Source organism: Numenius arquata, chromosome 1, assembly GCF_964106895.1.
Source record: "Numenius arquata chromosome 1, bNumArq3.hap1.1, whole genome shotgun sequence".
Taxonomy (NCBI): domain Eukaryota; kingdom Metazoa; phylum Chordata; class Aves; order Charadriiformes; family Scolopacidae; genus Numenius; species Numenius arquata.
In genome coordinates this window covers 57301816-57316771 of record NC_133576.1, presented here as the reverse complement: position 1 = coordinate 57316771, position 14956 = coordinate 57301816, and the positions used below count along the sequence as shown (strand labels likewise).

The following is a 14956-nucleotide window of genomic DNA, read 5'->3' as shown; positions in this document are numbered from 1 at the left end:
CAGCACGTTGCTCTTACAGGTTACTCTGAAGGACCCCAAGGGGCTAAATTTGTTCCACCCTAATTTTGGCATCTTGCGCTGCTGCTGTGCCTGGTGGGGTAAAGACCTACTTACCGTTGGTTTCACCGGACTATGATAATTTTATGTTTTTCCTTGGTCTCCTCTTCCTAGGTCAAATATGTAACAAGTAAAGGAGCTACTTGGATGGTCACCATGGTTGATATTTCTCACTACCATGGGTAACGAAAGCGTTGAGGGTTTTTGTTGTCTGCTAGGGAAGCTGGAAGCAGAATGGCATGGCCTGTTCTCAAGAGTGTAGCATTACAGCCTGGTGTTTGTTTTAAAATATTAATCTAGCTTCAGTTTGGAAAACCTGTTTTTTTATCTAGTGTGGTGTCCTGTTAGAGCTATCAGACCTTCGTGATTGCCAAAATAGGGCAGAAAAAATGGTCCTGGGAAGCTTTCCATGCAGATAATCCTCCTTAAAGTATGAACATGCTAAGTAGAGAGCCATGATTTTGGAACTGAAAGCCTTATCGCTATCTTTGTGGGAGTAACTAGTGCGTGAAAATGCTATCATTTACAGGAATACATGTGATATGGACACTGGATATACTTAAATCTATTTTACTGGTACTTGTATGGCCTTTCCACAGTGCTGTCATTGAGATTTGCTTTACATGACTCACCCTGGTGTGAATGCCACCAAGTCACCCAGAAACAAGGCAGCCTGTGCGAGGCCCATCCTGCTCCCCAGAACTCCCTCTGCTTTTACGCAGAGCGTGAAGACTTATTTTCAAAGACCAAGGGTGTGTGACTTATCCAAGCTGTGGGGTGTGCACCTGGAAATAGGACATTTTTCTGCTTACCCCTTGGTCCCAGGGTCCTTGGTTTCATTTGGGAAACAAACCTCCTTTCATTCTGGAAACAGACCCTGTATTTGAGTTCGCTTTCAGAGCTAACGAAGCGATTCCATCACTAACAGCAAGAGCTTACTTGTGTGAGGCGGTCTCCCAGGAAGGCAGGCATTCCGGAATAGCCTAATATTACAAGTCACCTGCTGATATACATAAAAACGTATGAGTATCTCTTAATATTGCCCTCTTCTAGGATAGTGACACTAGAGAAAGCTGCAGCATCTGTTGTTAAATTTCTTTTCATTGCCCTGTGGAGAAGAAAAGTGAGGGTTTTTTATAAGTTGCTATGAGTCCTCAAAAGTCAACTAACTTTTGTCTAGCAATTGTGCTCACGTAAGCATGATTTCCTTCTAACAACAGGCCGAAGATGTTCTGCAGCAGCAGGAATTTTATGAATATTTCATGAGTAGCTTAAGATAGAATTTGCAGGATTAAAAAGAGGAAACTGGGTCAAATGCACATGGTGTAATCATCTAACTTCTTTAATGCTAAATTAATATATGCTGTATTTTGAAAGCTGAAGAAGCATTTTTGGGGGTGGGGTTTTTTGTTGGGGTTTGGTTTTTTTTTTAATTTGACGATCTTACAGAAAAATTAATTTTCCGTTTGGAATTTTGTGGGCCAAATCCCAGGTAACGTGGAGTTTCACAGTGTGTGCAACCACTTCAAGAGGTGCTTTTCCAGCAAGCCCAGTACCTTTCTTTGTAAAGACTACACTGCTGCTTTCCTGGGCGTATGGCTGGGCTTGAAGGATAGAGAACCAAGGACAGTAAGTGCTGTATCCTGTAGAGCTGAAGTTGAGGCCGATTCTCAATGGAACCAGCTCTTGCAGTAAAGCTTTTGAGGTCCTGCTGAAGCAGTGCTAATCACTGGTGGTGGCGAGCAAGTAAGGTGCACGCAGGTGTTTTCCATGGAGCATGGCAGCACAGCTCCCACAAGGTTTCCTGAAGATAAATGTACCGTGTTGAGCATGCGTACTTGTCCACTATTACAGTGTGTAGCTGATGGACCTACAGAGTGCTGGTGTTTGAGTTAGATGATGTTTTCAAGTATTGCTGTTAGCTGTAATTGCCAAAGCCACTGCCAGTGCTCAGATAAAATAGTAACATGAAGTTAAGACTCAAGGGAAGGTAAGGAAGGTTTCTTATTCCACTGTTCTTTTCTAAAGATTAGTTGCGCAAAAGAGATGGAGAATGTAGTGATGACGACATGCTGGTATTTCAGCGGCCTTATGAGCAGAACTAATTAAACGCAAGAGAAAGGATCCTAATGACCATGTTTTTTCAAAACTCTCTTATACCTGTAGGTGTGTTAGTGGCTCCCTTCCTTAACCTAAGTTGGGTTTTAATTGTTCTGCCTCTCTCCTTGGCATTTGGTGAAGTGATATTAGGCTTCATTTTAATTCAAGAGATGATGATACAGAAGATTTAAAAATACCCCAATGTATTATAAGCCTCTCTGGAGCTGTATATAGTCAATATGACTGTTCTCAGTGTTTTCATAGAATCATAGAATAATTTTGGTTGGAAGGGACCTTTAAAGGTCATCTAATCCAACCCCTCTGCAATGAGCAAGGACAGCCTCAACTTGCTCAGAGCCCCATCCAACTTGTCCTTGAATGTTTCCAGGCATGGGGCATCTACCACCTTTCTGGGCACTCTGTGCCTGTGTTTCACCACCCTCAGCGTAAAAAAATTCTTCCTTCTATCTAGTCTAAATCTACCTTCTTTTAGTTTAAAGCCATTACCCCTTGTCTTATTGCATTCACCCACGTTTTTACTCTCATGTCACTGTTGTCCTTAATGGTTAATATCTTTCATCTTTGTATTTTCAACCATGTAGACATTTCTGGACTTGGTATATAAAATATGTAAATGGCTAAGCTGTAACAGGGCTTGTAATGGTCTTTGTGGCTTTTTAAAATATGCATGGAAATAAAAAGTGTATAAAAGTAATTGCTTGGTTAGCATTATTGTGGTGAAAGGCATTTCTAAATTTAATATTGTTGGGGTTTTTTGCTATACAAATAACCACCAGTTCAAGATGGACTGTCTGATACCTTTGTCAGTGCAAGTGCTGAGCACTCAGTGTGACGAGAGCTTGGGGAGGGTAACCCACCTAACGACTCCCACCAGTCCTGGTTGGTATCTCTGTGCTAGCCTAGTCCTCCTCTCTGCAGCTGCCTTTGGAAGCCATCATCTGTCCTGTAGTTCTGTCCCATAATGGGTGTGGTGGTGCAGCCCCCTCCTCTCTTGGGCCACTCAGTGCTTGGCGTGATTTCCGCCCCTACCTGGGCCACATAGCAACCTAAAGTAAGTTAGACAAGAATTGAGAAGGGTAATGGACCAGAATGTTATGGCAACACCTTAATGCACCTGGCTCCCATGTCCCCTGTTGCTTGGGAATGGTATTGATAATTGATCACCCCCTGGCAATACCTGGGTTGTGGCCTAAAGAGCGGGGTGATAGCAGAACTTCACGATCTATCCAGTTCTAGGCCTGCCCAACTGGTGAAAAGCACCAGAATATCCCATTGTCTGAGTTGGGCTGGAGCGGTAAAGCACCTGACAAAAGTCATTTACCTCAGACCCTATAAGTAGCGACTCTAGCGAGACCCTTTGAGCTCTCCTGGATTGCAGCGGGCAGTGACCAGCATCTCCCCTGACTTGGGATGCCACTCAGGCAAACACCTTGAGGATAAAAGGGTCAGGGCGAGGTCAACCTTCTCAAGGCTCAACTGTCTCTTGTTGAGGAACGCCAATGCCTTGTGAGTATTTACTCGAGAAGAGGGAAATTTTAACTATAGGCCAGCCTCTTTTCCATCCACTTCTCTATCTATTTGTTTGAATATACACATTAACCTTTGCGAGTGTGGGTGCCTATATATTTTACTGGATCCAGGTATTTCTGTCTGTCTGTGTATTGGCTCACTGGTGTTGCCCACTGCAAAGGAACGTTGGTCTTAGCAGTTAAAGTCTCAGGTGGTGTGTGTGCGGCTCATTGAATGGTGTGTGTTTGTATGTTTTATGTTTATATTTATATTTTTTGATTTAGGATACCGCGTAGTAAGTTAGCGTGAATCTTGTCATTTTTAAATCTGTAATTAAGTCGCTGTTTAATTCTTTTATTCAATCACTTTGTAAATCCTTAAACTGGTTAATGATTAAGTACTGCTAAAATTCAACCTCTTGATCTACCTCAAACCATTAATAAATTTTTGAACTGCTGCTAAATCATAACTGTGTCAAATATTCTTTTCCATGACGATAGGGTTTAGTTATTTTAAGGAAACTGAGAAATAGAGTGGCTGGACCTACCTGATTGTTACCCTCCCTCTCTGCTGGCTCAAACTAAGAGCTGACATTGCCTTATGTTACAGGGGCCTGAACTGACCGTTGCGGTTTGTCTTCCTTCCCTTATTTCTCCTCCTCCCTCTGAAGTGCCTCCAATGAGTGATAACATGAAAATATAAAAGCTAATGCCAAAGAAACTGATTTCTCTTTAGTTCGTTTAGGCTTTTGTCCTATTAACTCCCTGACAGATGTTTTCTTTTTAAGGCTGCACTCTGTCACATAGCTTGTTTAATCTGGAGTGAATGCTAATGTCTAATCTGGATGCTAAAGCATCACTTTTAAAAAAGGCAATAAGGTTTATGACAAAGAGCAAAGTCCCAAGGACAAGTAGACCCTGTTTCTGGGGTTCTTCAATTAGAGTTGGATTGCTTTAGCTACAGATTTTGTGGCTGACTGCCTTCCATTGCTGCTTTTTATCATAACATTGTGGGTTTTTACAGCAATTAAATCACTGCTCATTCACTACTCATGAAGTTATTTCAAACAGGGTTTGCTCAATAAAGATCAAGTTTGGTTTCTGTTATTAAAATGTTGAATACTGCCTCATCACTAAGAATTATCATAGAAATGAATTCTGGTTTTATTTGGAATTAATGTTGTTTTCTTTGTTGTTTTTTGTTTTTGTTTTTTCTTCTTTTCTCACTGTTCAGCTGTGAGGTCTGGCTGGCTGCCCCCACCACCCCCTGCACTGCCCCCTCGACCTTCTGTGTCTCAGGTATGGCCAAAGGTTTAACATTTTGCTGTGTATTTTTCACTTATTTACGTTACTGTTGCAGCGGTTAGCACAAGTTGGCTTGGACATGGCAGTTGTTCTTGCTTCCAAGTTAATGCAAATCTGCAGTTCACTCTGCAGTTCTGTACATGTCCTTCTTCACTGGTCTGTCTAGCCGGTGTGTTGCAATGTCAAATTACAGACTAATTAAATCTCTTTGTACTGGAGCTGACATGCACCCACTAGACAAAACTGTAAATTAAAGGCTAGTAAGGCTAGTCAACTGGTAGGAGTTTGATGCCTGAAAGGCATAGACTTGATACCTGCTATTTGCTTCTCAAGCTTCAAATGCTTGGAGGGTATCTACTAAGGGAGCTACGGCATGAAAAGAGTGTATTTCACCCATGGGTTTGAAAAATAATGCTGAAGGGAAGTGAATGCCCTGTCAGTTATGTTGTTAAGTTTCAAATCATTAGCACCGCACTTTTGTTTTGCTTTCTGGGTGGGTTTTTGTTTGTTTATAGAGCATCAAACAGCCACAGCACAATGCAAATTGACTAAATCATGCATGCATATCTGCATCCAGATACTTCTTCATGTTTTAGGAAATGATGGAGGATCAGCATCTTGCTCTTTTTATGATGTTGGCTCTGCAGCAGTATGCTTCATATATTACTCCTTTAGGTGAGGTGTATAATAGAAAACAATTCACAGGGGTGCTAACAGCCCGTTACATGTAAAAACTTGGTGAGGCTCTCCCACTGGGCCAGAAACAGTCCTCACTTGAGGTTTGGATCTACTCTTATGAGACTGCTGTTGAACAACTCCTGCTGTACAGTGCTTAAGAAGGAAATAAAAAGCTTGTTGCTGTCCCCAGCTCCACCAGCAGCTTGTTGGTCTCCCCAGCACATTTTAGCATCTGAGCACAGCTAGTTTCTACCTTGAAGACAGTAGAGTGTTCTAGTTTCAGCTTGTGTGCTTCCCCCGAGTCATTATGGCATTAGCCATCCTGCTAACACCACATGCTCCTTAGTGCACCCATCACATTCCTGCTTTGTCCAGCGCTCCCTGGAGAGCAATGTTTCCCTCTGGCTTTCCCCGATCCCACAGCGCGGCTCCCTGTCTCGTGCCTGCAGCAGCTGCTGCTGCAACCCACGCCAGCCCTCCTGCTGCTGCTCGGATTTAGAATCATAAAATCATTTAGGTTGGAAGAGACCTTAAAGATCATCAAGTCCAACTGTTAACCTAGCACTGCCAAGTTACCACTAAACCGTGTCCTTCAACACTATATCTACACATCTTTTCAATACCTCCAGGGATGGTGACTCAACCACTTCCTTGGGCAGCCTGTTCCAATGCTTGATAACCCTTTCAGTGAAGAAATTTTTCCTAATATCCAGTCTAAACCTCCCCCAGTGCAGTTTGAGGTGATTTCCTCTCATCCTTGGGAAAAGGGACCAACCCTCACCTCTCTACAACCTCCTTTCAGGTAGTTGAAGAGAGCGATAAGGACTCCCCTCAACCTCCTTTTCTCTAGACTAAACAACTCCGGTTCCCTCAGCCACTCCTCATAAGACTTGTGCTCTAAACCCTTCACCAGCTTCATTGCCCTTCTTTGGTCGTCCTCCAGCAGCTCAATGTCTGTCTTGTAGTGAGGGTCCCAAAACTGAACACAGTATTCAAGGTGCGGCCTCACCAGTGCTGAGTACAGGAGAATGATCACTTCCCTAGTCCTGCTGGCCACGCTATTTCTGATACAAGGCAGGATGCTGTTGGCCTTCTTGGCCACCTGCGCACACTGCTGGCTCATATTCAGCCAGCTGTCGACCAACACCCCCAGGTCCTTTCCTTCTGGGCAGCTTTCCAAGCTTGTTATGCTGCATGGGATTGTGACCCAAGTGCAGGACCCAGCACTTGGCCTTGTTGAACCTCATACCATTGGCTTTGGCCCATTGACCCAACCTCTCCAGATCCCTCCGTAGAGCCTTCCTAACCTCAAGCAGACTTTCCACAGTGTGCCGACTCCATGCACTGCAGGCTCTCTCACTGCCATTGGCAAAAGCAGTAAATATAACAAATCCAGTTCTTGGGGAAAAACCCATTGTTTTCAAGCAAGGTTTTGCTAATTGTCCATTTTCTTGTCCTGTCATAGATTTGCATTTCCTTAGCAGGGCCGTGAGGAGAGATGCTAATTTACTTATGTATGTCCAGCAGCTTCCTTACCATATTGCAAAAAATGATCCAACTGCTCATCCTACACTGGGCAATACAGAATATAGGATCTTTCTAAAATGATGAACACAAGAAGATTCTCATGTGAAATTCTTGGTCCAGTCCTCTCCAATACAAAAGTTTGTTTTCTGAAAGAAGTGTCTTCTGTGTCTACTCAGTAATGAATATATAGCCGATGCTTTACTTACGTGCATCACTTGTATCTACTCAATTTATTTCTGATAATTTTAAAAGATACTTAATGAAATATCTCCTGAAAATATTCTTGTTCTGATGTTTAGCAAAAATGTACATAAAAACAATTCTTGAAAACATAATAAACTTCACACTCATCACAATCTGTTTTATTTTTTCTCCAAGTGTGCCTTTCTGTGATAAAGGTTAACAGACAGTAGGAAAGTATGTGTGGTGGGGTCATAATTCAACTGAGCTGACCCTTACGAATAGCATGTAGGCAATAGTAAGCATATGGATTACATTAGTCCAGTGGGGCCCTTAATTTAAAGAGCACAAAGAAGTTGGAAGGAGAGATCTGCTTTCAGAACCGAAGAAGGGTCAAGAACCAAAGAAAAGACATGATGCTGAAATTACACATTCAGCTTTTTTTCCGTTTCAGAACTTGCAAAACTCTTCTTAAATTTTGTTTTTAACTTATTTTTCAACAGTGTTAACTGAAAATCCTTTTTTATTGCCTTAACATTTTGCTATATGCCTGCAGTTAAGCACTGTGAATGACAAATGTAGCTTGGAAATGAAGCGAGCCCACATATTTCAGGTGGCTGTGCACCATGTAAGTATGTTCCTGGTGTGATTATTTTGGCTCAGCTTTGGAAATCAGTTGATGGAGGAGGAGAAGGAAATAATTTCTTCTGAGGACTACAGCTTTCTATGGATGGCTGAGAAGCAGCCTGGACCAGTTGGCTCTTTAGTGTGAGATTAAAGGGCTCATGTGTTGTAAAGGCCAACGTGCGTAAAAGAGAGGTATCAAGGGGTAGGTATTACATTTCAGTGAAGCAGAAGTCCTTCTGTGAGCTTAATCAATAGCAATATAGAAATGTCATCTTGACTTTGGTCCTGGGTTGCTGTTGTTTTTAGTAGAATTTGTTTCAACCTTTAGGAAAACATTATTTTTCCTGTCAGAACCTCCAAGGTAATCAAGCTCAGTAAGTTACTGAGTTCAGTAATTCAGAGTGTGCCAAATGTCTCTAGTCATATCACAAACTTACTAAATTATGTCTACATTCAGCTCTGCCTCCATAGTGCCATCAGCTGAATAATGGGGGAGAAGGACTGTATCCCTGGGTGAGTGTAGCACAAGGTAAAACTTAGAGCTAATACTGTTTTGGCCTTGACTCCAGAGCTCAGTGGATGCACAGGCTTATTGTGAGAGGCTTGAGTCTTGGATTACTGCAAGGACTTGACCAGTTTATGGGGAAATAGCAGCGGGGTTGGCTTCTCTGCTTTAGGTTGCTGCTGCCAGCCCATGCCCTTCCATACCTCTGATGGGTAGACACCTTTATAGGTACCACATCTCTTCTTAGCTCTACAACATGTTTTATGGTTCATGGATTAACTCTGCATTTCTTTCTTTTTGATAGTCTCTAAAAGGCTATGGTAGCTGCATCTTCTCAGGGGTTTTCTCCATTGCCAAAATCAGTGTTGTATTGACTTTGTATCAGTCCAGGAACTGTACCCAAGTTTTCATCAGAGCTTTCACTAGATGTTTCTCTGATGCAGTGATGCTTTTATCTGATACCCCTATGGTGACTGTAGATAAATTTAATAAATAAAGACGGACAAAAGGCAAATTTACATAATGTGGATACAGCATTTTCACCTATTTATGATCTTTTAACCCAAATTCCAACTCATATCTCTCTATGCTGCATGCCGTTTTGAATTGATGTTTCCAGTAAGACGCTGTGAAATGCAGTATGAAATGCTTTATTAGAAACCTCAATTCATGTTGCTTTGCTATTAAAAAAAGAAAGTAATTCGAGTTTTGCCTAAATTGTATAAAGTGTGCTTGGAAAGATTATGTATAGAATCAGGCTTATAGAAAGACTAGAGTTTTGTTTTGGATAATATGTTATTTTGAAGGGTTTTCCTTTTACTACTGTGTGTAACTTCACTGACACCTTCTGTAATCCTAGTAGCACATCTCACACTTAGCAAATCTGCAGTAGCTGCTTGGATTTAAGGATAATTTTATCTATATCAGTTTCCCTGTTTCTTCAGACCATAAATATTTAATATGCTACAAGCTATTGTACAACCTTACCTCTCTTGCTCACTTCTCATGATATGCTATAGTTATGATAACCTGTAGCTTGTTGAAATACCTACCATGTTTTTTTCTGGGCTTTTAGAGGACTGGATTTAGTGGATGAAGTAATTTTTCCTGATCCTGTCTTCCTAACTTAATGGTAAACTTAAGTCACCAAGGAGAAATGGCATAAAGGTGACCTCAAAACTTCTGTGTGGACCTAGAGCTGTACATAGAAAATTTGTGTAACTTGGAGGCATTAAGAATCACGGTAGGAAGGCAATAGCATATGTAGCTGATATGCAGTTACACAGATTTCTGATGGGAAAGAACTTTGGATGCTCATGAAAAACACTCCATTGGAACCAAACATGTGTGTGTACATCTTATATAAGCCTCTGTTGTTATTTTTTTTTAATGGAAAGCAAAATAATACTTTATTACTGTTGGCTTTTAAGCCTATGGAAATCATTTACCACAGCTGCTTACCGTGGAAGATTTAGTAACATATTTTTGCTAATAGGAATTATGGATGAACACTGAAGAACAAATATAACTTTAGGATTTTATCCAATATCAGCTCACTATCTGCAACATTGCCCAATGAGATCAACATTCCTTTATTTAAATTACTCTATTTCTGTACCTTCCTGTCCAGTAATGAAGGCATATCTTCCATCCTGCCTGTGTTGTATAAGGCGATTTGAAAACAGCAGGACTGGAAGAAAACCCTGTATATCTTGGCTGAAAAAAAATAGTCTCTTTTCCCAGAGTCTAAATTTTAAGCCTCTTGGTTTTGTAAATTCACAATGGTTTGTGCTGGACTTTTATTTCTGGAGACCTTGGGACCTGGTTTTTTCCACTGGTTCCACGGTGGCAGTTTTGACAGGCACTGAAAAAATTCTGGGCAAAGGCAAAGTGTTTGAGTGAAATAGAGGAGGTAGGCAGCTGTTAACATTATCAAATTGAAGTATCCTGAGTACGTTGCAGCTCTGAAGATTAAAATCTCACTGTGTTGTATGAGCTCAGAATTAGACTGCCGCTTTAATGGCCGTCATTACCATTAGATGTTATTGATTTGGTGAAATCATGGAAAAAGTGCTGTGAGGGATGGTGGGTGGGTCTCCCTGCCCAGTCACAGGCACCTGGTGTTGTTGGAAAGTGAAGATATTACTCTTTTTAACATATCGAATGTTCTGCTCAGCAAGTGTTACTCAATACTGCATAGTTCCTTGAAGCTTTTTTGCCATTCATCATCCAGAATTGCAAGTAAAAACTGGGACCCAGTTCAATAAGTTGTCTCTAATAACATGGCTCCATGTTCTGCTGAATCCATGGAAAGCCTTAAGCATGGGGTACGCTCAGGGTGGGTCTGTAACCATCAATTACATGTGCCCACGCTGATCTGTTGTGCCAAGGCCAAGAGGTGGGGAAAGGTCCATCCTGCTGAGACCACTCGGCCTCCCAAGTGGGATGGCTGCGTGCGGGCTTCATGCTGGAAGCTGGTCTGGGAAGTCCACCCATGGCCAACGTCTTTAGATAAAGCCAAAGTACATGGAGGATGAGGTAGGGTTTGCTTATCTCTGTCACAAAGCTGTTCGGAGAAAATGTTCGGGAAACTGAGATAACTCCTTACTGTGTAAAATTATGTGATGAATTTCAAGTGTTGGCAGGACACCTGGAGCTTTATGGGAAGAACCTTTTTTGTTATAGAAATTAAAAAACAAACAAAAAAAAAGCAGCATGCTATTTATATACATGATGGTATTCTCCCAGACAACCGTTTTATATTAAACCAAAGGAATACCTTTTTTAGCTTGCATTTACAACCACTGTGCAAGAAGAGGGTGGATTTTTTATCATCTCCACGATTTTGCTGCAGAATAACATGTCGTATAATCAGTGCAATAGGTACTGAAGAAGCCTGTAACTGTAATAAAACTGGGAGTCTTCTGTAACATGAAAGATTTTGCCATCTGCCACTTTAATATAATACCAAGTGGATTATCTTCCTCTCATGAAAATTATATATTAAATCTAAAATGGCCAGACAAAATAAATTACGGTTTAAGAAGTGGTGGAAAGTAGCACAGTTAAAATTGAATTTGGGGAGTAGCTGATGGATGCCATAAAATCCTTTCTAAAGAGGTTTCTGGGAGAACGGAATAAGGGCGAGTATCTTAATTAAAATGTGTTGCACTAAGTTTTGAATTTGGCTTCACGTTTATTGTAAAAACAACAACAAAAAAAGCTGAGAATCTAGTGCCTATATCTCTAGTGGAATGCACATACCCCTTTCTAGCTTACGTTAATCTGGTTTTGTGGAAGTGGGGTATTAAAACAGATTGTTAATGCTTCCATCTGGGTCTTATTCTTTCCTTGCGAATGGGCTGAACGTTGCAGCAATTTGTTTGTATTTACTGCCTTTTTCCTCAACCTTATCACCAGCCCTCAGATAGCTCAGGGAAAGAAAAAGCTTATCAAAACTTCAGGGCTGCACAGCGCTGAGAAAGCAGGCAGCACACTAAGACCCTGGCAGCTTGTTGCATTTGCATCCCTACGGGTTTTCTTTCTGTCTTATCATTTTCAGTTTCTGTAACAAGCAATAAAAAGAATTGATGATTCAGTGTGGGATGCACAAGACTCACAGAAACGGGAATTGAGACATCTTGACTTCTTAGAAACTGGCATTAAGCGCAAAAATATGAATGTTTAGAAAGAAGCAAAATACCTCTTAAATGAACTTACGTAGAGATGATAGAAGATTGCAATGGGCACATACTGAGCATTAAGCATATTTAGCATCCTGCTTTTTCTTACAGATAAGCTGTTCTCAATACTTTTTTTGCGAAGCTAAGCAGTGGCACTGTATAGGTAATGATTATGGGCTATTCCAATGAATGCACAGAGATAATTTCATTTCTGTGAGTAGTGCCATTGACTATTTCCATGTGTAAAGTTAGCCTGGAGCGTAAGTGTGGGCGAGATTGAATTGTGGGAAAGATTGAATATATACTTCACCTCTTGCAAAAAAGCTCCCAGGTAACAGAAATATGAAAGCTCCGCGCAGACCTTATGTTCTGCAAGATCAGTTATGGATTGTCTTGAAAAGTGGGTGTGAAATTTACATATAATCCAGAATTGCAAAGCAAAGAACTGGAAATGTAAGTGAAGAATTAGTTGTTAAGGTAATGTGTTCTCTTATAGTTATGAAAATCTTTCATCTGAGGCTTTCAAAGCACTTTGTGCTTAAGTGAGCGTTACGTATTCTTTTAGAAAGGTACTGTTAAGTATTGTCACATGGAGCAGTGAGGAGATTATGAATGGCTGGTCAAGGATCATGCGATGAAATAATGAGCATTTGCGATTCCTAATACTCTCCCTAATGATAATTATCTGTCCTAATGCTCAATATTGGCTGTAGGCCACAAGTTGGTCTCTGGCCATGGCCACTGTACAGAAACTTTGTTGGCCAGTTTTGTCTGGTGCCTTGAAGAATGAGGAAGGTATGACGATTCCTAGAAAATATGAGACTGCAGTGGGGAAAAAGGCGATACTGACTGTTAATAACTGGACTTTGGTCTTTGGAAAGAGAAGCTATTCAGGAGATTTGGAATAGGACACTGTCTTGCTCTTTTCTTTGGTCACTTACTCCTCTTCCCAAAATCAAGATGCTCTTAGGCCTGGTCTGCAAACTCTCTTTTGCCCTGCTGGTAGCACACATGAGCAGGATTTTCTTTGCCCAACTACTCTAAACCTGGATGCGGACCCAGCCGTATTGGTACAGCAGCAATTCTGATTACTCCATTCTGTGGACATGAATGAGGTGTACTTTTAAGCACTTTTACCCTACTGTAATTGAATTTTCCTTTGGAAGACCATATTCCATAATGTATAATCTTTTCGTTTTATAAACCAGTGGTGAAGCTTTTTAAACCCTAATATAATGGTGAGAAGTTTCCAAGATGTGGGAAAACATTAAGACATTTATTGATTTGGTGGAGGGGAGGCGGTTTATTGTTGTGTTTCTGAATGAGAACTGTGTTGCCCAAAGACATTTTATACCATTGCCCTAAGCATGGTGTAAAACCGATAAAGAACTAAAGGGAACCCACCTCAGCTGCTCCTGATGGGTTTCCTTCTCCTTACACTCTTTTATACAAGCTTGAGCTGGAGTGTCCTGGAGCTGGTCTCACTCTGCCCATGACCAGAGGCTACAGGGACTAGCTTTTACCCCACGTCGAAATCAGCGAAAGGGATGAAATCTGTGAAGAATTCCTCTGCCAAAAGAAGAAGCAGGAGTTATTTTTCCTTTAAAATCCACGTGGGGCTAGTGTGGGGAGACATCAGCTTGCAAAACGTATTTGTAAAGCCTCTCAGGCCTTGCCTAGAGGACTTTGTTGGGGCAGCTGAATCAGCAAACCTTCTTTGCATTGATGCGCGTTGCAGTTAAACAAAAGATTTTTGCCGGGGTTAAACGCTGTCAGTCCCTGAACAAAATCCCTTGCGACAGCATACCGATTTTTTTATGCTTGGGCACTTGTGTCAGAGGCACATCGCTCTGAGGAATGGAGATCTTTCGTAGAGGGGGACGTGCAGCTCTGCTGGCAGATCATTAATGCGCAGAACTGGCTTCTGCACGAAGCTCGCCAAAGAGCGGAGGCTTGCCGTGCCCAGCCCGGCTGTCTGCCCACCCTGTGGGGCACACTCACTCTGCAGGCTCTGAATAATGCAGACGGCTATTTTTTGGTACTCTCCTCGAATGAAAACACTCAGAAATTACCTGTCCCACATGCCACTAGGTGGCACTTTAGGGACATGGCAGTCACTTGGTTTTATTCACTATGCATGAGCTGCATCACCAGAACTTGTTCTTTTTTTTTTCTTTTCTCCTTCTTTTTTTTTTTTTTTTTTTTTTTTCAAATATAACTACTTATTTATTTTTACCACCTGCCTGCTCCAGCCAGTCCCTGGCCTGCTGGCTGCTGTGCTTTGCCATCCTCACATCCAGGCAGTGGGGAGGAGCGGCCAGCCCAGTGGCTCAACCAACAGCCCTGCAGCACAGCGGTTGCCACAGCTGGTTCGGCTGACAGCCACATCACAGCACTCGGCTAGTAAAAAATGTATCTTGCGTCAGGAGGAACCGTGATACCGAACTGTTGGAAATTTTTGAAATCTTACCCTTTCTGGCATCAGCACTCTGATTTATATTTGTTTCCACCACAAGTTTATCCTTTTTTCCCTTTTCAGTTCCCTTCAGTTTAAAATAGTATTCCCTGCAATGAGACCATTAAAAAATAAAATAAAATGGGGGGGATTCTGCAAAAGTTTGGGAGGTTTTTTTGTCCCACTTACCTCAAGTCCTTTATATTACTGTGATTTCAATTTTCCTGCTTATTTGCAATTGAGTAGCAGTCTGTTTAGTTACTTCTACACTGTTTGAACACATCGGTTCTTGAAGAGCTGCATTTTATCT

At 41.5% G+C, this 14956-nt stretch overlaps 1 protein-coding gene across 1 annotated transcript in view; it reads left to right on the top strand.

Annotated features, from left to right (window-relative positions):
* Positions 1-14956, top strand: part of REPS2 (RALBP1 associated Eps domain containing 2) — a 107574-nt gene that overhangs the window by 81430 nt on the left and 11188 nt on the right. Inside the window, exon 14 of the mRNA XM_074151593.1 lies at positions 4921-4985. Within this exon, the coding sequence (XP_074007694.1) occupies positions 4921-4985 (65 nt within the window). The remainder of the gene's footprint in view (positions 1-4920; positions 4986-14956) is intronic.